This window comes from Salvia splendens, chromosome 18 (assembly GCF_004379255.2).
Source record: "Salvia splendens isolate huo1 chromosome 18, SspV2, whole genome shotgun sequence".
In the NCBI taxonomy this organism is placed as follows: Eukaryota; Viridiplantae; Streptophyta; class Magnoliopsida; order Lamiales; family Lamiaceae; genus Salvia; species Salvia splendens.
In genome coordinates, this window is record NC_056049.1 from 20,405,784 (window position 1) to 20,431,998 (window position 26,215).

The 26,215-nt window shown below is 37.5% G+C and overlaps 2 protein-coding genes across 3 annotated transcripts; both read right to left on the reverse strand.

Annotated features, from left to right (window-relative positions):
* Positions 1-4,859: 4,859 nt before the first annotated feature.
* Positions 4,860-10,414, reverse strand: LOC121777918 (protein ENHANCED DISEASE RESISTANCE 4-like). Of its 2 annotated transcripts, XM_042175250.1 has the most exons (6): positions 9,632-10,414; positions 7,278-9,486; positions 7,146-7,206; positions 6,827-7,050; positions 6,500-6,601; positions 4,860-5,288 (listed from the first exon to the last, which is right to left on the reverse strand). In XM_042175250.1, the coding sequence occupies exons 1-5, from the start codon at positions 9,744-9,746 to the stop codon at positions 6,547-6,549; spliced, it is 2,664 nt and encodes an 887-aa protein (XP_042031184.1). In that variant the 5' UTR covers positions 9,747-10,414; the 3' UTR covers positions 4,860-5,288; positions 6,500-6,546. The 2 variants fall into 2 exon arrangements, with proteins under 2 accessions (XP_042031184.1, XP_042031183.1); XM_042175249.1 differs by lacking the exon at positions 4,860-5,288 and having other exon boundaries at positions 6,246-6,601.
* A 9,361-nt stretch (positions 10,415-19,775) lies between these two features.
* LOC121776882 (protein FAR1-RELATED SEQUENCE 5-like) lies at positions 19,776-21,604 on the reverse strand. Its single transcript, XM_042174035.1, has 3 exons — positions 21,397-21,604; positions 20,097-20,828; positions 19,776-19,894 (listed from the first exon to the last, which is right to left on the reverse strand). Exons 1-3 carry the CDS (start codon positions 21,602-21,604, stop codon positions 19,776-19,778), a joined length of 1,059 nt encoding a protein of 352 aa, XP_042029969.1.
* Between the last annotated feature and the right edge of the window lie 4,611 nt (positions 21,605-26,215).

The following is a 26,215-nucleotide window of genomic DNA, read 5'->3' on the forward strand; positions in this document are numbered from 1 at the left end:
TAGCAGTCGTTGAATTCTCAATAATATAGGGGATCCCAAGATTGACCTGATCAAATACACAAGAACCTGCCTCCTCAAAGAATGCCGAAGCAAATACCTCCTCGGTAATAGTTTCCGAATTCTCATAGCAATTTATTGTATCAAAACCAATTCCATTAGAAATAATATTGTTGGTCGAATCCCTAGTTGGAGGCTGATCAACCAACTGATCATCATCAACAACATGTGAAACCTCATCCTCTAATTCGGGAGCAAAGTGGGTAGTCTCCACACCTACGTTATATGCTTCCGAAATCGTATCACACGAGACATCATCAACGCTGCAGAAAGGAGGAGCTGCATCAGTTATTGAAGAATCCAACATGACTTCTTTCGGTGCATCAACAATAGGCTCACAGTGATGGACATCGTCCACCATATGTGAATCACCCTCAAGTAACTCCGGAGTAAAACGATGATAGACCGCCACCAAGAAATCCTCCCACGAACCATCAATGTCAGTTTTTTGATAATTATGAAACCAATCGGTCGCCGGCGGATCGAACAAGTATTTCGTAAGATAAAGACGATCATCGAGCGGAGTGTAGTGGTGGTTGTAATACTCTTGGACCTTACAGATCCAATCCAGGGCCTTCTCTCCGTCGAAACGTGGTGGTTCGAGGCGGAGGCGTGGTAGGGCATGGGGGTTGATACCACGCGGTGCTTTTGTGACCGACGGCGGAAGAAACCAGCCCCGCTGAGGTGCCGCGACCGGCTGTTGGTCCGGAGGCCGAGTATGCCACAGCTGATGTGGAGGTGAGCGCCCGGCAAGGCCGTCCAGAGCCTCCTCGGTCATCGTTTGCTGATCGAAATAGGCCGTCACGGCTTTATCTCGAGAGTTGATCATTTGGCGTAATTCCAAGATCATCTCATCGATGGTTGGGTGGTGTTGTCGTGATTCCTTGAGAAAAGACATGGAAAATATGATTGCTTTTCCAACAAGAACTACTCCCAGACAAAGAATAAATTCTGGGGTTTTGAGAAAAAACCCTAATTTGCCGTGAATTTTGAGAGAATAGTTTGGGAAAAATTTTGGAGAGAGATTGGTGAGTTGAGTATTGAGGGAGAAGAGCTCTCAACGAGAGCACCAATTGATAGAACCTTGTTCTATCGGGATTGAGCACACACGTTTGTAACAAGAACAAAAGGAAGATAAACCCTAGTTGAGGTGCTAGGGGGCGATTTCCGCCAGAACCGGAATGAGAACAAGTTTATACTTTATTTCTCAATGATTCAAAATACTAGAGAATTCTATAATTTATAGAATTCTAAACCCTAAACATATCTTGCTAATCAAGAAAGATAATTAAAATAAAAGATTACAAAAGATATTGAAAATAAATAAAGATAAGTAACTAAAATAAAAGATATGCTAAAATATTCTAGATGATCTTCGACGAGATTCACAAGATCGAGGGCCCTATCACAATGCTGTAAAGAATTTAATAGCATTAAATTATTGTGAGGAAATCGACCTCATCTCTTTATCTCTCATTTATTTAAAGTGTCATCGACGGAGTAATATTTTTTTTCCGTTTTTGGCTTTTGGCAATCAAATAACCCCCCCATTCCATTTTAGTAGTAATTCATTTTTTTTAATATGGAATTTTTAAAAATTGGTGCTTGAAGATTAATGAAATTAAAATAAAGTATGAAATAAAATAAAATAATAGAGAAGAAAATAGACGAGAAAATAAAGTTTTTATCAAGATAAAATAGAAAAAATAAATTATATAGCTTGGGATGATCAAAATAGAATACTGTTCATTGAGATGGTCCCACCAACTTTTTGGGATGAGACATTGAGAGTATACAGTTCATTTTGGGATGAGACATTGAGAGTAAACAGTTCATTTTTCCAGTTCTATAGATTTAGATGGTCCCACCAACTATTTTTTACTTATCTGGAATACCCACTTTATTATATGCCCTATAAGACCATCCACAATAGGAATAACCCAGTAATAGCTCAGCCATAGTTCAGCCATAGCCTAGCCACTGCCACATCATCAGCATTAAAAATCCTCCTGCCACATCATCAAAACAAGCAAATAGCCCAGCAATAGCCCAGCCATAGCCTAGCCACGTAATATCCACATCACTATTAACAAATATATACAAAATGAAATAATTAACAATCACACAATATACGGAATTAAATTTACGACACAAAAATAAGAAAATTCACTAATATTAATAAAATTTAAAAAGTACATTAATTAAAAAAAACTACATAATTAAAAAAAACTAACGGCGGTCAATCCTCCGCGCCCATAACTCTTCAATTAAATCATTTTGGAGTCGAATATGAGCCGTCGTTTGGCGCATGTCGGCATGTGCTTGTAGGAGGCCGGCTTCATCGTGAGGTACCCCACTCCGTACGTTGGGGGCGGCCACGCCGTGGCTTGGACCGGCTTCATTATCGTCGTTGACCCAATTGGTCAGTTCGCCACCTTCATCTTCGACAATCATGTTGTGCATGATAATACAGGCGTACATTATATCAGCAATGCATTGGACATTCCACAAACGCGTTGGACCCTTAATTGCCGCCCATCGAGACTGGAGCACACCAAATGCGCGCTCCACGTCCTTGCGCGCCGACTCCTGCCGTGCCGCAAAGTAGGCCTTCTTCTCATCTCCTGGGCATCAGATCGTCTTCACAAAGACGGGCCACCTAGGGTATATCTCATCCGCCAAGTAGTAGCCAATATCATATTGGTTGCCGTTGGCGACAAAACTGATGGCCGGACCGACGCCCTGGCACTGCTCGTTGAAAAGTGGCGACGAGTTGAGGACGTTGAGGTCGTTGTTCGAACCAGCTATCCCAAAATACGCGTGCCAAATCCAAAGCCGGTAATCAGCTACGGCCTCCAGGATCATCGTGGGATTCTTTCCCTTGTAGCCGGACGTGTAGAACCCCTTCCAGGCTGCGGGACAGTTCTTCCACTCCTAATGCATACAATCTATGCTGCCTAACATACCTGGGAACCCATGCTGACTCCCGTGCATCCGCAACAGATCTTGGCAGTCTTCGGGGGTAGGCGTTCGGAGATACTGATCACCGAATACTTCTATCACTCCCAGACAGAAATTCTTCAGACATTGCAGGGCAGTCGTCTCACCGATGTGGAGATACTCGTCCCACATGTCTGTCGCGCCTCCGTAGGCCAACTGTCGGATTGCCGCAGTGCACTTTTGAATAGGTGTGTGGCCGGGTCTGCCAGCCGCATCGTGCCTGAAGCGGAAATACAGATATCGAGACTCCAATGCGTTGACAATACGCATAAACAGGTCCCTGCTCATCCTAAAACGATGCCTGAAAAGGTTGGCGTTGAACCGAGGCTCCTGTGCGAAGTAGTCTTCGTATAGGCGCTGATGTGCAGCTACGTGATCACACTGCGGCGGTGGACCACTGGGGGAGGTCGAGGTATCGCCGGCTGCAAGGCCCTTTCCATCCATTGGTTTATCGCGTTGGTCGTATAGGCGTCCAACGCTTCGGCCATTCGACGTTCGTACTCCTCAGCATCCCCTCCGCTACCACCACTACCACCACCAGCGTTACTCATTTCGCGTTGTTGCTCTTGTACAGAAATTAAGATAGAGAGAGTACTCGTTAAAACAAGTGGTGCGAATGAAAATGACGAGCAAAGCGCGTATATATAGTGTTTCGAAAAAAAAATTTAAATTTCGCGCTAGGCGGTGCGCTGGGCGATCCGGGCGCTGCAATAGCGCCGAGCGGATCGCCCAGCGCACCGCCCAGCGCCACGCGACCGCCCAGCGCTGCGCGGTTTCTCTCTCCATTCGGCCGCTGGGCGACTGCAATAGACCGCCCAGCGAACCGCCCAGCGCCGGCGCTCGGCTGGGTGGTCGGCTGGGCGGCATTGTGGATGGTCTAATTAGAGAATAAAGAGTTGGGAAAAAGTATAATTTTCTGATTCCCCTAATATTATTATAAACTAATTCAGGAATAAAGAGGGGAAAGTAATCCATTTTCTGAATCCACCCTCTCATCTCTGTTTGTCTTGTTCCTTAAAGCATGGCCACTTACACATTTTTTTTACTTTTGTTTCTACTTAATTTCCTTTTTCTTCTATCAGTTTCTCACCAAAGTAGTGGCAATTTAGCCTTTTGATGAGACCACTAGTCGAAAATGATCATACAACGTCCTGTGGAATTTTGATGCCAAATCTAGTAAGTCAAGATAAAATGCTCCTCAAAATGAGGTGTGTTCAATATAATTCAATGCAATGTAGTATATAATTGTGGTAGTATATTGCTTTGTTGTCACACTTATTTTGAAATTTTCTCAAAATTTTGCAGGCCATCCAATGCAATGTTGTTCATGAGGCCTAATTGTTCCATTTGTTCTATTTCAAGTCCTCTAACATCTTTTAATTATAAATATATACTTCAATCTTCGCCATCAGCCCATTATGATAATGGTACACACAAACACAAGTAAACAACCGATTGTAAAATTAAATAAAAATATAAACAATCGCGAAATATATATTAGTTGGATTATTCGCTCTATTTGAGGTATACAGAGTATATAAAAAACCCTAAAATATATAAATAACTCATTCAAAAAAATATTTACAAATAAATCATAAAAATTGTCAAATTCTGATCTGTTTCATATTTTTTATACAAAATAAATAATAAAGTTTGAAATTTTCTCAATTCTATCACATTCTTCTCTTTCCCAGCAAATTATACTCCCTCTGTCCCAGCGTGTTAGACTCGTATACCATTTTGGGGTGTCCCAACATACTTGACCACTTTCTATTTATGGTAAAAAATTAAAGAATTTAAGTAACACCCTTATTACAATTAGGATTAAAATATTGTTAATTAATCCAATGTTAATTGAATGGAAATCGGTACCCAACCCACCAACATCATTTCATTTTTATGTCTTCTCTCTCTTCCAGACTCAAACCCTCATTCTCTCTCCACGCCTCTTCCAAAAAAAACCTAGATCTAACATTTTCTCTCAAACTCACGCATCCATGGCTTCCAACGACGAAATATGTGAGCCTAATCCAAGCGATGATGGGTGGGTTAACCCCCGACGCCCCCTTACTCGCTCGCCGTGGTGGTCTGCTGGCAGTGGCGGTGGCGGAGGAAAATCACTCGTCGTGGTGCAAGGAAAGAGGAAAGCTCAAAGTTTTTCAACCTCCTGCCCCCCGTTGTGCCGTCTGTTGAGTCCGCCGAGAAAGCTCCGGTTGCCGACGCCACCACCCCTGCCGTAAAGAAGTTCAAGAGCGGTCAGCTGAAATTAAAAGATCTGAAAGCTGTGTTTTGAAAATTTCAATTAGGCGCTAAATGTGAATCAAAGTGAATCAAAATTTCAATTTAGTTTTGATCTTTTCCTAGTCATTGATTATTTTAATGTTTGCAATACATATTGTTTGAAATATGCTCAATTTGAACTTGACGTCGTATTTAGCATTCATTAAATATGGATACTTTTAATATGAGTAAAGTTAATTAGAAATATGCTTTGAAATATCAGTAAGTTAAATGCATGCATACAAAAAATTAATTATTCCATTTATTTTAAATTTAAAAATAAAAATACAACATATTACCTAATCTACTTTATTACCAACTTCATTTACACCACTAAACACCACCTCCTAAATTCCTGTGCCCAAAAGAAATGAGTCTAATACTCTGGGACGGAGGGAGTACAATAATCTGGCAATTGATTTAAATCATATGGATAAACGAGGTTTAAAATTTAATTAGATTTTGTTTTTTTTTAATCCAAAGTGATTCTATCCTTTTAAACTCAACTTCGTAAACGACGACTCCTTTCTCTGTCTTGTTGGGCAAAATAGTTTAAGCAATGACTATCCTTTTTTGTTTTGTTTATCTCCATTTAATTTCCTATTTCTTTTTAAATTTATCACCAAAGTAGTGGCTACTAAAGAGAATAAAACGCACTATTTTCCTACTCTTTTAGTACATTTTATAGGAGTGGATTGCCCAACTACGAAATCTCTATAAGATAATGCTCAATAATTTAACAATCATTATAAATTACAACTTTTTTTCTTCTGTCCCAACAAGTAAAAAGTTAAACACACATCCCATTCAATCATTATGAACTGCAAGATAAATGGAGTATAAGAAATTCAAACACTTCATACAATTGCTTGTTCCTTTTCCCATGATTCAAAATAATTCTTATGCACTTGATCAATTCTTTTTTTTAAACAAGGAAACAAAATAAAATCAATCTTTTACATTTACAAGGTAAGAAACTAAAAGGGAAAGGGATATTACATACAACATCAAAAACTCTTGCAAGACTGCCAAAATACACATTTCTTGCATGTTAACCAATCACTCAAACATAAACAGCAACAGCATGAACTATGTTTCTCAATCTTAACCTTTTCTCAATCAAAACAAGTTTTTTTAAAAAAAAGACAATGGTAGTCCGTACCAGAGGCGAGCGATCGAGCATTTGATGAGTCCACAACTCGAAAACGATCATGCAACGACCTGTGGAATTTTCATGCCAAATCCGCGCTTCACCCTCTCCATGCTGTCGAAGTTATCAAGTTAGTAAAGATAAATGCACCTTAAAATGAAATGGATGTAAATATGTAATATAGTATAATTCATTGCAATGTAGCATCAAATCTAGAGAATTTAGTGATATTTAGAGGGTTGGCTGAAAGAATTGCAATTATCTCGAACGGACATCAAGTGATTATCATGCACGAGTCATCAACATACGAAGCCAATAATACAATATATGTATACTCACGTTGGAGCAAGTTTTCCGAGGCTTTCCAACTCCTCGCCAGTGTCCTCGTCCAGGACTCTGCCGGATATCTCTACAATGTAGGATCTATCTGTCTCCCTCGGGAGACCTCTGCCTACCAGCAGATTAAGATCTTTGTGGTTCAGCTCTCTGCCATTAACATATATTTGTGTGTTCCCACCTGCACAATGCTCTGGCATAGGGTAGTTGAACTCTTCAATAAACGGCTGCAACAACACGACCACACCAGTTGGTTAAACGAGGAAGAATTAGGCGTTCGAGTTGATCTTTTCCACAACAAAAATGGTAAAAAAAATCTTACAGGAATTATGCCAAGGCAAGACCCTCCAATAGCACCCCAGAATCCAGCTCTATAATCGTACCTAAATCGTCGTACAGACTTAATTAGTTGGATGCAATATATGAAGGGAGACGAGTGTAAGAGAAGGCATACCAATAATGGCCGGGTTGGATCGGTCCAGCTATTTTTTCTGCTTTTTTGATCAACCGGTCTGGTATTAGATGGCCGTTGACAGTCACGCTAGCAGATTCTTCGGGTCGATGTGGATCCTTGAAGCTCCCCATAATGCCAGCAAAGAATGAGCCAGCTCCTCTACCGCCCCTGCTCGCTCCACTCGATTCAAAGGTAGACCCCGTGTTGGAGAACTCGTTCGATGATATATCTATCTCAGTAGCTGTGGACTCTTTCCTCAAAATCTGCTTAGCGCCCGTCTTGCTTGGTAAAGATCTGTCAACAACACCGCGTTCAGAGCGCCCGCTCCTGTTTCCTTCGCCAGATTCCTTCACCACACGATGCTTGTTCGAATGGGAATCGGAGAATTCATTACTGTCTAAGTAAGGCTGCTCAAAGTAATCTTGAAGAGTGGAGCCTGTAGGAGGTTGAGGCCCTTTATCAGCTGCTGAGGAGAAGTCTTGTGCTTCTTCCTCGGCATCAGAAGCGTACGCGGATGTAGAATGACGAAGCCTGGTCTCGATAGGCTTGCTATCTCTCCCCGGACGAGACACTTCTCTATCCATGGAGTGGAAATCGTAACCGGAGCTATCATAATCCTCAGATGAAAAGGCTGTCCTAGTTTGGCTCGGATGAGTGTCGCCTCGTCTTGAAGGCACACCACGGGTGTTGGTAGTTGTTGGTCTTGAAGGCACAGCACAAGCGTTGTCAGCTTTTGGAGGGCCGTTCTTGGCCTCCATGTCGAGTGAGACGATCAAGTTCTTGCCCGAAACGACGAAAGCAATGAGAGAAGAGCACGCCCCACATCTGAGCCTCTTCCTGCTGCTATTCTTGCTCACGGCTTTCATAGGCAGCATTAACACCTCGAAACAACTGTTGCACGTCAATAAAGGGGCGCCACCGGCTAAAGGGCTGCAGCGTTTTCCGCTACCAACCAAATGGGCTCTAGCAGGGCGACGACATGTGAAACCATCCACCTCAGAGTTCACATCACTAGGCCATCTCGCATGACTTTGAGTGGCACGAGGCCTCAATGGAGGCTGATCGTGAACTCTCGGGTTGTAGTTATCTCTTGTACCAAACGAGCCACGATCATCCAACATATTGGAGTATTTACCACTATACGCAGCTTGCATCGTTGGGTTAGAAACTGGTCCCTTGGCACGACAATGGTGGCACGAGCAAGATGGATGGTGCCGGTTGAAATCAGCAGGATACGGTTCCATGTGATCCATATACGCCACACCATCATCTGCGTAAGGTCCAGACACATAGCCACGCGCAGGTGGCATCTGAAACCCTCCTTGAGCATCGGAAGGGCGCTGATGAGGCCTCGATGGATTCCCATATCCTTGAACATGACTTGGACCATACCTCGGAGGATAAAAGCCATTCTCCCCCATTTCCTGCCTACGCATCAAATGAGGCGGCTCGGTGTACTGATTCTGAAAAGGCGGCCTTTTCAACGAGCTTTGCATCATCACTGCTTCATTCTCAGACGCGTATGGATCTTGAGAACGCATCCTCCTATCGAGGGGCGCCTTCTCTTTCCCCTTGTCGCTGAGATTACCCGAAAGACTCAGCTTATACTTAAGCTCGTCTAACTGCCTCAAGAGCTCGGCCCGATCATCTTCAACAAATTCAGCATTGCTCAATCCATCCACCACACCAGCACCCCTACTCCTAGATGGATCATCAAAATCATAACTAGACGCGGATAGACGATCAAACGAGCCATCTTTTGCACGCCTCCCAGCCTCGGGATCCACTCGTTGAGCCCTCCAAACACCCTCCATCTCATCACTCCTCTCCCCAACCCTTCTCAACCCGGCCTCATTGTCACGAAACAACGCAGGATCCTCAAAATCCCGAGCCATTTTCGCCTGCTGGACTCCACCAAACCTCCTATCTCTCATCACATCACCATCAACATCCCAGTTCTCCACCTTGCCTAAACCATTCCTACCGATTTCAGCCCTCTCGCGAGCTCTCCTCCTCTCACCCCGGCTCGAAGAACTAACGTTGGACCTCACATCAGACTCAGAGCCATCACTCACCATCTCCATTACTCTCCTCTCAGAAACATTCACCATTTTCTCATATCTATCAGAAAGCTTTTCCATATTACCACCAACCATTTCCTCAGTAGACTTATCCGAGAATGTGTCCAAGTCAACACCTTTGTTCTTGCCTGATCAAGTCAACCATACATCAAAAAAGGAGAAATTAATCAATCAATTTGAATCAACCAAACATTTCTCTATCATTAACTGTAGAAAATCAATCAGATTCAGACATATACTAAACAAAGCACAAATCTTCCCCACAAAACATACATCTTAGGATAGCTCCACAACCGCCACATTGATAAACAGAGAAATCAGTGACCTCCGGCAGTAAATTCTCACACTTGGGGCAACGAACTAAACGAACTTTAGCAGTTTCAGACATTTTCTCTACAAATTTCAAGCAATCTTTAATACTAACAAGCCATGAAGCAAATGAAACATGCAAAATGCAGAAAGATTGAATCTTGGAGAGGAATGGCGAGAGGGCATGGAGAAATTTCCCAGAAATCGAAAAGCATGGGAGTGGAAAGGAAACAATAATGTTGAAAGAGAAGAATTGCAGGAAATAATTGAGTGTTAAAACGGAAAGCAGAGAAATTCGTTTCTTTTTTTTTTCAGAGGAAAAATCTAAGGTTTCTGAATCAACATGAGTGGAAAGCGAGCACGAACTGATTGTGCTTTGGGGTTTTTTGTTTTTGGCTGAATATGTTTGTGCGTTTTGTGTGTGTACGGTTACAGTTTTGAAGAGAGAGAGAGAGAGAGAGATGGGAATCTGTATGAATTTGGGATACTGTGATTTTACACTTTCTGAAACACGAAGACTGGAAATTAGAGTCAGAATTTTTTAGCCTCCAATAAGATTAACTGCGATTTATTTTAAAAAAAAAATTCATCACTATTATTCGAGAAATTACTTATGATTTACACATGGCTTTCGATTTGAATACAGCTTTCTTTCTAATTTGACTAATATTGTTTGGACAGAAATGAAGCAGGGAATTCATATGAAAATCTGGCATGAAAAAACTACTCCTCATAGACTTTTCAGAGGGATGGGTTGAATGAAAAAGAGTGATTGTACAAAAACTCTGACAAATTTTTCATTCTCTCTCCACATAAATGCGTATAGAGAGAGAAAGAGAGAGGTACTTGCATCACACACCTACCACCCTGAATAGGCATGCACAAGGGTCGTAAACCGCCGGTTCCGGGCCCGAACCGGCGGTTCAAGGGTCGAGAAATTGCCGAACCTGAACCGGCCCGCCTAGCTCCCGGCGGTTCCGGTTCCGGTTCAAAAAACCAGCGGGTTACGCGGCGGTTCAAAACCGCCGGTTCCGGGCCGGTTCGGCGGTTCGACGAATTTTTTTTTTTTTTTTTTTTTGCATTTTTCAACTTTTCAATTTTAATCAAATTAAATTACACTTTTCAAGTTTGTTTTTGTATGCAATGTGAGTAAATAAAATTGAAAAAAATACGGCTAAAGTTGCAATTTTATTGAAATTGCATGTTTACAAATTACACGTTACAAGTAACAACAATTACAAATTGAAAACATATGGCGGTTTTGAAGTCTTAAACAAAATTTAAATACAAATGAGACTGCTAGTGAAGAACTAATTACAAATGACAAGAAATGACGTTGAAGTTCTTAAACGTATAAGTGTATTATATATATACTCTTAACCGGCGAAGAAGATCTTTCTACATAACTAAATTAAGGACACCTTTAGCAATTCAACTTTAAATGTTGAGTTTCGTCTAACAATCAACAATTATAGTAGAATTGTCAAAAGTTTCCCTCATTTAGCCGTATAGAGAAATATACTTCATCGACTAGAGTATATACAAATACAATTATGTAATTGTATTTGCATATTTTTAAAGTAGGAATTAATGGGAAAAAAAGAAATAAAAGAAAAAGGACTTGAGCTCAACTTAAATTAAAAAATTTAAGTTGAGGTGCCTACGTATCTCAATTGCTCATTTGCATTAGGGAATCAAAGTCCACGTAGTTCTCTTACCTTACTTACCTATTTGGCTTGGCCGGCGGCGGTTGACGGTTGGCCTAATCTTCATCCCCGGTGAATTCATCTTGTGATCCCTCTTGACGATCATTCAAATCATTTTCTTGTTCTCGGACGTCAGCTTTGGCCCAATCATCAAGTAACATCACGGCTTCCATATTTTTCGCCGAGAGCTTACTTCTTGATTCATCCAAAACGCGCGAGCCAACACTAAAAGCGGACTCGACGGCGACGGTGGAAGCCGGAACAGAAAAAATCTCCTTGGCCATTGAAGCAAGGATGAGAAAATCTTTCTCGTGGGTTCCCCACCAATCGAGGACGTCGATTTGGGCGGGAGGAGTAGGACCTTCATCACCAAAGGAAAAGAGTGATTCAAAATATAAACTTGCGCAATTAGAGAGAATGAGGAGAGAATAGAGAAATGGAGATTGAGAATGAAATCCTTGTTAACACAAGATTGGGGTAAGGAAATATGAAGGAGAAGTGGGGTGTTTATAGGAGTAAAATTGGAAGAAATAAAAAAAAAATTCAAATTTCAAATTTTCAAATTTTCGGCCGAACCGCCGGTTTACCGCCTGAACCGGCGGTTCAACCACAAAACCGGCGGTTTTTCCACAAAACCGGCGGGTTGGTCCACGGTTTTCCGACACAAACAGCCGGTTTCTGACCTCACCTAGCCCCTACGCCTGAAAAGCTTCCGGAACCGGCGGAAACCGGTCGGAACCGCCGGTTCAAACCGGCGGTTTTCGCCCAAAACCGGCGAACCTCCGGTTCATACCAATCCCTACTTTGAACCCCTACGAACCCTATGTCGTTCGACCCTTTGAACCGGCGGTTCGAACCGCCGAACCGCCGGTTTTGAACCGCCGGTTCACGGTTCAAGATCTTGCCGAACCTGAACCGGCCCTTATGACCCTGCGACCCTTCTGCCGGTTCAACCCGCCGGTTCCGGCCCGGTTCCGGTTCATGAACCGGCGGTTCCGAACCGCCGGTTAACCGCCGGGCCGGGTCGGTTTGTGCATGCCTAACCCTGAATACCTTATTTTTAATTTTGTCGGAGTAATCATGTTAGTTGGTAAATTATTTATTATTATTATTATTATTATAGTGGTAAAAAAAACTACTTATTTATTCACTCTATTTCATGTTTCATAGTAGTAAAGTCATTTCTAATTTTAGTAAAAGTTAACCCATTTCTTTTCACTTACTTTACCCTCTTTTACTTTATTCTCTTTTCATCTCTCTACATTTTTCATTCAACTTTATTCTTCCTTTACTTAACCACTTAACACAATTTTTCTTAAACGCCTTCATTATTATGGAACAGAGCGAGTATAATCTTTTTACCTAAATACTCCATTCGTTCCACAATAGGAGTAACATTTAGTGTAGGCACAAATTTTAAGAAATGTATGAATAGTGAGTTAGAAAAAGTTAGTGGAATATGAAACCCACTTTTTTATATTGCTTTTATAATAAAACGTGAGTGAAGTGAGTTAGTGGAATGTGAGACCTACTTATCATTTATGATAAAAGTGAAATGTAACTCTTATTGTAGGATGGACTGAAATGACAAAATATGACTCTTATTATGGAACGGATGGAGTACAATAATACCAAAACTGCAAAACATATGAGATGATGGGGTTGATATTGTTGAACATAAAGATTGAAATGGATATAATTTGATTTTGCTATTGTGTGTCATAATTGTTTGTGATTATTAGGCATAACACTTATTAACACATGCGATTAACCAGAATAATGGTAATTGAAAAACAAAAAAGTAAAAGAGTAAACAGAAAGTATCATGTCTAAGATCTTCCATAATTTTTCACTGCTCCTTTCAAAATAAGCAGTAGATAAAAAAATCGCACTATTCAACGAGCATATGAAATATTCGTTGGTTATTGAAGTACTCCTACTATATTAAATGAGGTATTCTGGTTAAGACAGTGATGATGTTCTTAAATTTGATGATTGTACCCTTGCTTTCATAATATAGAGTTTCTTTTTAAGAAAAACTCGGAAATAATTTAATCTGGACAAATATCGACACATGGGCTCACATATAATTTTGTGACATTCATTAGTTCAAAAATAACTTTTGTAAGATTAGTATTCAAGAATTAGAAGAATATTACTATTAATTGACGACCAATCAAATTTATGGTTTCTTTTATTTGTAGTATTGCATCATACCTCATCTTATCACATTTGATGACATCTCCCACTAATCCCACAAAAAATCCTATCACCAAAATTCCTAAACTCTGGTTCTAAAACATACCTACAAAATTATTATTGAATTAATAATAAATGTGCCATTTAAAGTTAAAATAACGATGTAGTAATAAAAGAAAGTTTATATTACGAAAATAGTTTCGAATAAAGGGTCGAACTCGAATATTGTAAGTTTTGTGTATGGAAGGGGTATTTTTCTGGAGTAGTTTATTACCAATTGTCAATGAAGTTTGGAACGTCGTGCTGTTAATCCTATGTTCCGATGATTTATTATTATTATTATTATTATTATTATTATTATTATTATTATTATTATTATTATTATTATTATTATTATTATTATTATTATTATTATTATTATTATTATTATTATATAGAGAGGGGTGTGATCAAATACAAATCCCCATCTATAAGGGCATCCACTACGCGGCGCGCCACCGTCCCGATCCCGTCCCGCGGCCCGTGCCTGCGAGACACGGGACGGGCTGTCACGCCACGCACCGTGGCGACGTGGCGCACCCCTGCGCCATGCGTGACGCCCACTCACCGGCCCGCGAGTGGGCGTCGTCACGCTGCCGCAATAAATCAATTTTTTTTAAAAAATCGAATTTTAAAAAAAATACTTTTTATTTATAAAAATTGTTCTTATATTTAAAAACAATTTTTACAAATAAATAAATACAAGAAATTCGTAATAGCCCACATATATTTGATGGGCTTGCGAATTTATGAAACTCATTCTTGTTTGCTTCTCTTTTATAGAGACAACCTTGAATGTTTTATGTTCCACTTTAGATGTGGGACAAAGTCATTCTTGGTTGCTTCTCTTTTATAGAGACAACCTTGAATGTTTTATGTTCCACTTTCGATGTGGGACAAAGTCATTCTTGGTTGCTTCTCTTTTATAGAGACAACCTTGAATGTTTTATGTTCCACTTTTGATGTGGGACAAAGTCATTCTTGGTTGTTCTTCTTTTATAGAGACATCCTTGAATGTTTTATGTTTCACTTTCGATGTGGGACAAAATCATTCTTGGTTGTTTCTCTTTTATAGAGACATCCAAGGATGATTTTGTCCCACATCGAAAGTGAAACATAAAACATTCAAGGATGTCCATATAAAATTGTATTTTAAATTATGTCATTTTTATTTTTTTAAGATTTTAATTATGTTTAAAAAAAAAATTAAGTTGTATTTTTATTTTATGCTGTAATGTTATTTTAATTTTAATGAAGTGTGTTTGTTTTAATTGAATTGTGTTGGAAAAAAATAAAAAATGAAATTGAATGAATAGTAATTTAAGGGACGGAATAAGGGACGGTTAAGGGACGGAGCGTTGCAGGCTCCGTCCCTTAGTTAAGGGATGGAGGAATAAAGTACAATGGGGCCCTCAAACAGTAGTTTAAGGGACGGTTAAGGGACGGTGGGGGGACATCGTAGTTGATGCTCTAATACAAACTACAAACTTTAATCCTACACACTCCTTGTAAGTAATCAACGGTTAGCAATGAGATTCATATGTCAATGTCAACGCCTAATACAAATTATGTCACTGGGGGAATGTCAATGTCAACGCCTAATACAAATTCTATCACTGGGGGAATGTCAATGTCAACGCCTAATACAAATTCTGTCACTGGGGGAATGTCAACAACGCCTAAAGTTTGTATAGTTTGTATTATAGAGGGTTTGTATAGGGTTGTCTTATATACAAAACAATCTAATGTGTATAACCTAGAACTACAAAACAATCAAATTTCATACATAATCACAATGCATCGGTTATAACCACCCCACTAACCACCCCACTAATCATGTTTTCAATCCAAATTTGGCATTGGTTCTACATTTAAGAATGGTTCTATCTTGATCTCAACCCTATATATATATATATATATATATATATATATATATATATATAGGGTTTTGATCTATGCAAAACTATATTTAAATACAGAAACGCAGAACAATATCATAATTATGTCACTTTTAGGTCATAATTAGGTAATTTTTAGGTCATGCTAACAAAGCATGACCTAAAACGATCTTAGCATGACATTAAACCCAAATATTATAATATGACCTAAAATTGCTTAATTATGACCTTCCGTATTTTTGGTTAATTATTGACCATTAGATCATCTAATCCTAGGGCCAAGATTTGGTCTGCATTTCTGGATTTAAACACATACTTATTTTGATCATCTCCCTATATATATATATATATATATATATATATATATATAGTCCCATTATTCACAAATCTAGTCTTAAAGACCGAACTAGAGACCAAATTAGGGCCCTTAGATCTAGTTTTTAGTGGATGAGATGAGATGATGTAGTGAAAATTTCCGTAGTTCATTACATACACAAATTACTTCAACACGGGGGTATTTAAGTCATTTTATAATTAGGGTAAAATTTAGAATTCGTAGATCACAAAAAATTCACTCATTTCATACCCCGCCTCTTCTTCTCTCAAAACCTCTCTGAAAACCTCTCTGAAAAATCAAGGATTCTTCATCTTCATCGATCATCTCTGACCGATTCAACTGAAATCGGAGACAACCATCCCCGATTCAGCATCTCCATCAGTCGATTCAACATATCCATCGATCATCTCCGGCCGATTTCAACTGAAATCGACAACAATCATCCCCGATTCAACATCTCCATCAGCCGATTCAGAAATCTCCATCCGCCCGAGATCGACATCTCTTCAGCCTAACCTGAAATCGGCGTCAATTCGAAATGGTTGACACACGCAAATCGTCGACCGAAGGTGAAGGACGCCTATTACATTCTGGTCGTACGTCTGGTTCAGGTAATACACATTTGATTTTTAGCTTTGATTTTTCTTTAGGAGAGATTACTTCAACATTTGATTGTTGCATAAATCGATTACTTTAGGATAGATTACTTCACATTACTTCTCTGATATTTAAGAGAAATATATCAAAAAGTGTGGCTACAGAAATCATCAATTTAGTTCATTTCATGAGGATATTACTTCATTTCATGAGGTTATTACATCATTTTATGAGGCTACTAATTTAGTGTTTGATTTTTCATTTTTTTCGAATTTATGTGGTTAATGTGTGCTTCTAGCTCATTTCTGGACTCATTTGAATTATGTGGCATAAAATGATATGCATCTTCTAAATGTGATTTATTACTTTATAATTTGGAAACATTGCTTCATAATTCAGATTTCAAAGCACAATACTTTAGCCGCTGATTTTAATGGTTGACACAAGAAAATCGTCGATGGAAGGTGAACGACGGTGATTGCGTTCTGGAAGAACGTCTGCCTCAAATAATACACCCTTTTGAAGCTTTATAGTTTTTGAAATTCTAATTTACTTCATCTGTTTGTAATTTGGTTTCTGATTTTCGTCCAATTATTTCATGAAGCAGAGCGGAGGAAGGTCAACGTAGGCGTCAAATATACTTGTAGGTCAGTAGCTAAATCACAACCGGTGGATAAATCAAAACACAAGAAAAGTTCGTTTGGTGTTCAGTATTGCAAGCCAAATAAATCCATATGCCAGAAGGTAAAAATAAATTTATGACCTAGTCCTAATTCATGAGATGAAGTTAATTGTGTTGGATGAATTTTATTAACTGTGTTATATGCATATTTTGTGAAGAAATAACAGTTGAATGAACTAACTAACCTATTTGATGAAGTAATAACCTCATGAAATGAAGTAATATAAACTAACGTGTTTTGTATGCATATTTTGCTAGGAAATAAGATTGAATGAACTAACTAACTAATTTGATGAAGTAATAACCTAATGAAATGAAGTAATATAAACTGACTTGTTTTGTATGCATATTTTGCTTTATAATTACATTGAATGAACTAAATAACTTATTTGATGAAGTAATAACCACATGAAATGAAGTAATATAAACTGACATGTTTTGTATCTATATTTAGCTGGGAAGTATACTTGTAATGAACTAAAGAACCTAATGATAATGTTACAAACTATTTTAATGATGATATAAACTATGTTTCGAATGTTGAATTGTTGTTATGTGTTTCTTATATATAGGTGAAGATAACACAGGGGAAAATCCTCTAACTCACAACGGGGTGAAAAATCAAATCGGAGGAAAGGGATGAAGAGTTTCGGAAGATGTAGTTGAGGCATGGTGACATGGTGATAAGGACATTTGTGCAATCACTGGATGGGTCGTCCCCACGCCCTAACAAATGGGTGGTGCCCAGAATCACGGCTCAGCCCATTGAGATGAGTTGGTGTGTCAAATTTGGATGATTTCTTGTATTGGACAAGTTTGTATTTTTTTTTCTTTTTTCAAATGGAGAGTTTGTATTTGGTTATGGGGTTTATACAGTGAGGATGGTGTGGTTTACCAACTTTCTCCTACAGTGGAAATAGTTGACTATTTTGGAGAAAATTCAAACGATTTTATTCACCATAGTAGTTTAATGAATAATAAACTACTACAATGATGTAATGAACCTCCTGGGATGAACAATAAATACTAATAAATATTTGATTACTAAAACACTTTACACAATCTATTCAATTTAAAGTTTGCCAAAAATTTAAACAAATTCAAATTCAGAGTGTGATGAAGTAATAAAACACATGGAATGAAGTAAATAAATACAATAATGAAGTACGAAACCTTTTTACAAAATTTGAATTACTTCATTTCAATAGTTAATTACTTCATTCCAATAGATTATTACTTCATTCCATTTTGAATTTGAATTTGTTTAACCTTTTTACAAAATTTAAAGCGAATAGACTGTTTGAAGTGTTTTCAGTTTATTACTTCATTCCTATAGTTAATTACTTCATTCCAATAAATTATTACTTCATTCCACTTTGAATTTGAATTTGTTTAACTTTTTACAAAATTTAAAGCGAATAGACTGTGTGAAGTGTTTTCAGTTTATTACTTCATCCAGTAGATTAATTACTTCATTCTAATAGTTAATTACTTCAATTTAATAGTTAATTACTTCATTTTAATAGTTAATTACTTCATTCCAATAGTTAATTACTATAGTTAATTACTTCATTTCAATAGATTATTACTTCATTCCACTTTGAATTTGAATTTGTTTAACATTTTTCAAAATTTAAAGCGAATAGACTGTGTGAAGTGTTTTCAGTTTATTATTTCATCCAGTAGATTAATTACTTCATTCCTATAGTTAATTACTTCATTCCAATAGATTATTACTTCATTCCACTTTGAATTTGAATTTGTTTAACTTTTTTTACAAAATTTAAAGCGAATAGACTGTGTGAAGTGTTTTCAGTTTATTACTTCATCCAGTAGATTAATTACTTCATTCTAATAGTTAATTACTTCAATTTAATAGTTAATTACTTCATTTTAATAGTTAATTACTTCATTCCAATAGTTAATTACTATAGTTAATTACTTCATTTCAATAGATTATTACTTCATTCCACTTTCAATTTGAATTTGTTTAACCTTTTTCAAAATTTAAAGCGAATAGACTGTGTGAAGTGTTTTCAGTTTATTATTTCATCCAGTAGATTAATTACTTCATTCCTATAGTTAATTACTCCATTCCAATAGATTATTACTTCATTCCACTTTGAATTTGAATTTGTTTAACCTTTTTACAAAATTTAAAGCGAATAGACTGTGTGAAGTGTTTCAGTTTATTACTTCATCCAGTAGATTAATTACTTCATTCCACTTTGAATTTGAATTTGTTTAACCTTTTTAAAAAATTTAAAGCGAATAGACTGTGTGAAATGTTTTCAGTTTATTACTTCATTCAGTAGATTAATTACTTCATTCTAATAGTTAATTACTTCATTTAATAGATTATTACTTCATTCCACTTTGAATTTGAATTTGTTTAACCTTTTTACAAAATTTAAAGCGAATAGACTGAGTGAAGTGTTTTCAAAATGAAGTATTTATTCTTTATTATGATGTATGTCAATGTTGATGAAGTTATAACCTCATTTAATAAGGTTAATGGACTAAAGTAATAACTCAATTGAAGTTCAATGAAGTAAAATCCTATTGGGATGAATTGGCATAGTTGTTGAATGAAATAAATCAATATCATCACTTTTCACTTACTTTCAAGCAGTCGCTCAAATATTCTAAGTCAACAAATAAAATGATTGTCACTTTCGCTAATTTCTGAAAATAGAAAATCCATGGCCACTACCGGAACTGCAGCATTCGCCGCCGGTATCTGTCCGTTGACCACCCGCTGCGATGACCCTGAGAATCAGTCAAATCCTCAAATCCCAATAAGAATTCTGAATACTTCTGCACTCACATCATCCAAATGAACTATTAATTCATTATTGACTATTACTAGTACATTCTGTTGAGTTATTGCATTAATTCAGTAAATGTTTCATGCATATGCAAGTTGATCACATCAATAATCATTCCATTATAAACAACATACTGTTCGTACCTATAAGTTGAATAGGTTGTGCCAACGATACTATATCACCGTAGAGATGGAAATTCTTCTTAGCAATGAGATCACACCAGAAAAGATGAGTGAGCCTATCCTTAGAGTTCACCTCAAAATCATAGGTGAATGCTGGACAATTCTCGTTCTTTCGGCTCATCCCATTAAGTACCATTTGTGCATCTGCCCCACTAGTATATGCTCTCAAGTCGCGCCTATAGTTTCTAACTTCTACAACCGTGCAACCAACATAATCCAGCCCAGCAAGAACTTCATTCAGCAACTTAAAAGTCAATGTAGGGCGTATGTTTGCACTTGCACAATCTAGTATAAATTTCTGATGCAATAGGTCAATGTTGCGATTCAGCCTCATGAATCGCTTATGGCGTAACTCCACCATATCATGATTATGTATTTCATCAAATTGATTGACAACATAACCAATTCCTTTACAAAAATTAAAAGCAATTTTAGCCTTGAAAAAATACTTCCTAGAAGAACGTCTACGCTTTGACTCATGCCCTTGCATTTTCATTTTCCTCTGACCTTCTCTACTGCACACAACATACAACCATGTGACATGATCCCCCTTCTTTTTTGATCCATGTTTACGAGTGACAAACCCAACATATCGTGCACACTTATTATAGAACTCAATAGCATCATCAAGTCTAAGAAAAATCTGTCCAATGTAAGGCTTCAGCTCGGATGGACAATCAGGTAAGTATGACACTATTATAAACCATTCAAACTTCTGTTAGTGGAAAATTTAAACAAAACAAAACAAAAAATATTCATTCAACAAGCATATAAGTTCATTCGGTTGTATTACAACTTCATTATAACCTGAAATTAGTTCCTTATGTGTCGTATTGATCGCATATAAACTACTGCTAGTGGAAAAAGAAAACTGAACAAAACATATTCATTCAACAAGCATATAACTTCATTCGGATGTATTACTACTTCATTAAAATCCCATATTAGTTCATTATGGTTCATATTGATAGCATACAAAACTAATGTCGCATACAACCTACTGTTAGTGGAAAATAAAAACAAAACAAAATATATTCATTCAATAAGAATATAAGTTCATTCATCTGTATTACTACTTCATTATATTTAAATATTAGTTCATTATGAGTCGTATTTATCGCATACAATATAAAGCATGTCAGCATATCATATTACGATAAAAATACTTCATTAGTGTATTTTTTTACCGCATTAATTCGACCTTTTTACTTCATTATGAATCTGTTTACACTATAGAATGAAAAAATAAAAAATTACAAACCTTCAACTGAGTTACTTTCTTCTTCTAACTCTAAATCTGAATCTGTATCGAATAGAGTGCCTCCTTGATATTGTAGATCATCCAGAATTGATCCAATACTAGCTTCTTCATTATTGGTCGATGAAGATCCATCTTCAACCGCAGAATTTGTCGGTGTTTTCCCTACTCCATCGAGATGCTGGTGAATTTCACGTGTGGAATTCTCCATGGATGACAATTGAGTCAGATTGTGAATTGAAGGAATTGCGAAAACTGAGGCAGATCAATCGGGAATTTGATGCAGATTGCGATTGATCGACGATGCAGCAATTGCAAAATGATCGTGAATTAAGGAAGCAAAACCCGATGGAGTTGAAGCATTCGTATGCTGCATCGATCAGCAAGGTAGTGAATCAGCAAACGATCGTGAATTGAAGGATTGAGACAGATCGCGATTGACAACAATTGCAGCAATTGCAAAACGATCGTGAATTACGGATTGAGACAGGTCGCAATTGAGGTAGATCGTGGAGATCGATGCAGATTGAAGAAGAATATACATCTAACGTAAATTGTGAGAAAATTGATGAAGATTGCGTAAAAATTGATGAAGATTGCGTGAAGATTGTATGAATTGAGAGAAGGAAAGAGATTCACGTTTTTTATGAAGATTAATAAACTAATTTCCGAAAATACCCCTCAGTATGTTTTAATTGAATAAATAATTAAATTAATTGTAAATTAATCATAACCACAAGATTAAAAAATGGAGGGCCCTAATTTGGTCTCTAGTTCGGCCCTTAAGAATGGTTCGACATTGATCACATCCCTATATATATATATATATATATATATAGTCCCATTATTCACAAATCCACTCTTAAAGACCGAACCACCGAACCATACCAAATTAGGGTTTTTATATCTAGTTTTTTATGGATGAGAGACACAAATTTATCAATTATTTTCGCCTTCATCACGAGCCTATTTTAATTCATCCGAAGGTAAATAAGTCATACTAACATGTTACGAAGATTTAACTTCATTCTAGTAGGTTTTTACTTCATTCCAGTAGGTATTTACTTCATTCCAGTAGGATTATTACTTCATTCCAGTACGTAAATGCGGTTTCGCTGTCGCGTGCCGTTCTTTCTCTCTACAATATCTATCACCACCGCCACAACGCTGATATGGTGTAATAAACACATGAAATGATGTAATAAATTATTTGAATGAAGTATGTGTAGAAACATTTGAAATCCTACTGGAATGAAGTAAAAACCTTATCCAATGAAGTAATAACGTTTCTGAATGAAGTAATAAACGCACTTGAATAAATTGCATTTTTTAATGTAAATAAAGTAAAAACTCAGGTCAATGAATTCAAATGAAACATATAATGAATCATTTCAAAACCTACTGGAAGAAAGTAAAAACATGTTGTAGTTTCAAGGTATTACGTACGAAATGAAGTAATAAACCTATACAATGAAGTAAAATGGGCTTGTAATGAAGACCGAAAAATTTACACAGCAGCACATCTCATCAAAAAAACTAGATCTAATGGCCTAGATTTGGTCTCTAGTTCGATCTTTAAAATTGGTTCGACATTGATCACAACTCTATATATATATAAATAATATGTTACGTACTAATAGGTGGACCAAAAATTGTACTCCTCTGAACTAATTTTAAGTTTAAAAATTTAAAGTTGCAAGTACTATAGTACTATATTTTTTTTATGATGATAGAGATTTTTATAGTATAATGATTTTTACGGAATATAAATTATTAGAAATTTAATGGTATTATAAGAATAAAAAAAGTAAATTTTTTGACTTGGACTTTGGGAGAGTTAAATAAATCGTAGTACATGTATCCGCCAATGTGTATTAAAATGATCAACGTCAGAAATTAACGCGCAAGAGGTTATATAAAAGTTTTCGAAATACATTTGTTATCTCTCTGTTGCATAGTAGTTGAATCATTTTCTCACGTTAGTATTTTTTATAGTAGTGAAGTCATTTCACTTTTTAATAAAAGTCAACACATTTTTTCTCACTTATTTTATTCTCTCTTATTTTATTTTTTTTTTCATATCTCTGCCTTTTTCATTTGCTACTTTATTTTTTCTTTACTTAATTCACTTAACACATATTTTTTTAATCTTTATGCCGGAAAGAAATATCTCTATTACTCCGTCAACTATAATATATAGCTGTTATTTTACCTAGTACTAGTATATTACTCCTACTAAAGAGAGCATAGACGACTTGTAGCTGTTCCATCAACCTACATAATCAAATAATGACGAGAATCAAGGGATATAGTACGATCTAATTTTACAATTTAATGGAAAAAGTCAATGATTATGCAACTAAAATGGTTTATCTATATTTATAGTTGTTCTAATCAAGACATGGATGCCAAACAGTGAGGTTATGCCTTAAAAAAATGGAGTTCCAGTGTGTTGGTGGGATATTATTAATCATGAAAAGCATATACAATGGTTATTAAAATATATATTAATGATTAATTCCGTTATCAAAATAGTTGACTTGACCTAGCAAAAATAATTGTGTCACAATCACGCAATGCCTTCTTCACGCCTGGTTAGTGGACGTGGAGGGCCAAATCCTCTACTACAAAAATCATGTTTTAAATGTATTATTACGACTTAATTGATACAGTTGTCGATCTCATAATCATAATCATAATCATAATCATAATTATAGTATACTGTAATTTTTGGTTCTTACCGGATTGTATTTTTTAAATAACTCGTCAATATTTTTAACATATTATTTATAATTGGTGAATATGCAGAGGACATCGAATATTTATCGGTAAGCCTAAACATTTTAACACATTATATTGGACTAACAATTTACGCCATAAAACTTCACCGATATAAGCCTTTTGGACCCATTGCTATTTGCCGTGGTAAATCAATAAAATTGGTGAGTCTGAAGTACTAAATAAAAATTAACAAGATTAAGATGCATCTGAGTTCACTACAAAAAAAGGCGCCTTTACCTAGCACCGAAATGCTAGGAAACCCCCGAAAGTGCTAGAAAAAATAGAGGTTTCCAAGCACATTTGCAAGCACATAGGGTGCTAGTCATTTGCTCCCTCGGAATTATCTCCTAGAACCCGAAAAGTGCTCGGAAACATGGTCAACTCCTTTTTGAGATGTCCGAGCACCAGAAGTGCTCGGAATTTCCAAGTACGATACCTGACTGCTCTTTCTAGCACCTGCGTGTGCTCGGAAATAATGCAATTCAGAGAATCCTAGCACAACCAAGGTGTGCTAGGAAGGGACATTTCGGCCATGTAATATTCCGAGCACATAAGTGCTCGGAGTTCTATGATTTTTTTCATATTTTTCATTATTTTATTATTATTATTTCAGGTTCATTTTAAATTGTTGATTCAATGAAATTAAAATGGCATTAAACTAAAAGTAGGAATAAAATAAATAAATTAAAATACCCAATGGATTGCGAGAATAAAATTGTTTCACAAAGTCATTCCAAAATGCTAGTCTATATCTACATCTAAATTGTTCACCCAATTTTTTCACTAAATAGGTTCCTTAACTTGTTCTTGCATCTATTCCTTCATCGATTCCATTTTCTTATCTGACGCTTCTTGTAACTTTCTAACCTCCTCTACCATTCGGGCTTCCATATGGGCTTCTAATCGCTCACGCTCTTCTTGAAGACGTTGCTCGTAGAGCTCGTCCATCTTGCGAGGGTCGCTGTCTGTCGAGCGTACAGATGCATGCATATGCTGAAGTAGCTAATGGGAAGTATATTTTTGTTGCACTTCCTGCACCGGGAATCTGCTTTCTCTTCTTCACCTTCCCATGAAGCTCCAAGAAGATAGCATCTAAATCCGGATTGTGTTAAGGAGATTCCCCTCAACACAACTATGGTCGACGAGGCGTCGGAGATGAATCAACGAACGTGGACGTCTCAAGCTCTCCTTGAGATCAGCTCCAATTTGTGTAACTTGCGTAAAAAGAAAAGACGAAACTAGGGTAAAAAGATGATGTTATTTCTCATAATGTAATTCATAACATTCTCCCCTTTTATATCTAAAGACCCTAGACGATTCGACTCTCTTTTGCGATCCGGGAAAGAATCGACAAGAAAACCCGGAAAGGAGCTTATTGGGCTCGACTCAATAAAACCAAAATCATGCGTCCAAAACTAAATAATAATATCCAAAAATAACTCAAAAACTAATTAAGCAAAACTAACAAAAAGAAAGACTCGTCCCCTGCTTCTTCAACGCGAGACGTAGTCGGCATATCTGGCTACGGGCTTTGGCTGTCTCCGGGGTCGCTCGCTGCGCTTTGGCACCTCTTCTACTACCTCCTCGGCTGCTACTCCCTCGACTGCAGTAGCCTCGGACTCCTCTGCGTTGTCGCCCGGTGGTCTGTTATCTGCATGCATCTCCACCGTCGGAGACGTGGTGATCTCCGTATCAACTCCCCCTCCGTTAAGAACCTCCTTGTCCACAAGGAGGGACGGGAAATGCTTCACGATCATAGACATCGGCTCCCATGTTGGCGAAGCGCCTCCGTCGTCACTCCACTGCAAAAGACCCTCCTCCTGAGCTACGCCGTCGCACAACACGACTCTCTTCTCCAACATAGCAGTCGGCCGAGCGATAGGATGGCCTCTCGCAAACACTACTGGAAATTCTGGCGACCCTGTACGCGATCCCTCCACAAAAGGACGCAATAAATTAACATGGAACACGTCGTGGATACGACTCCCCTCCGGCAGCTGCAGACGGTAAGCCACCGGCCCGATGCGTTCCAGAACTTCGA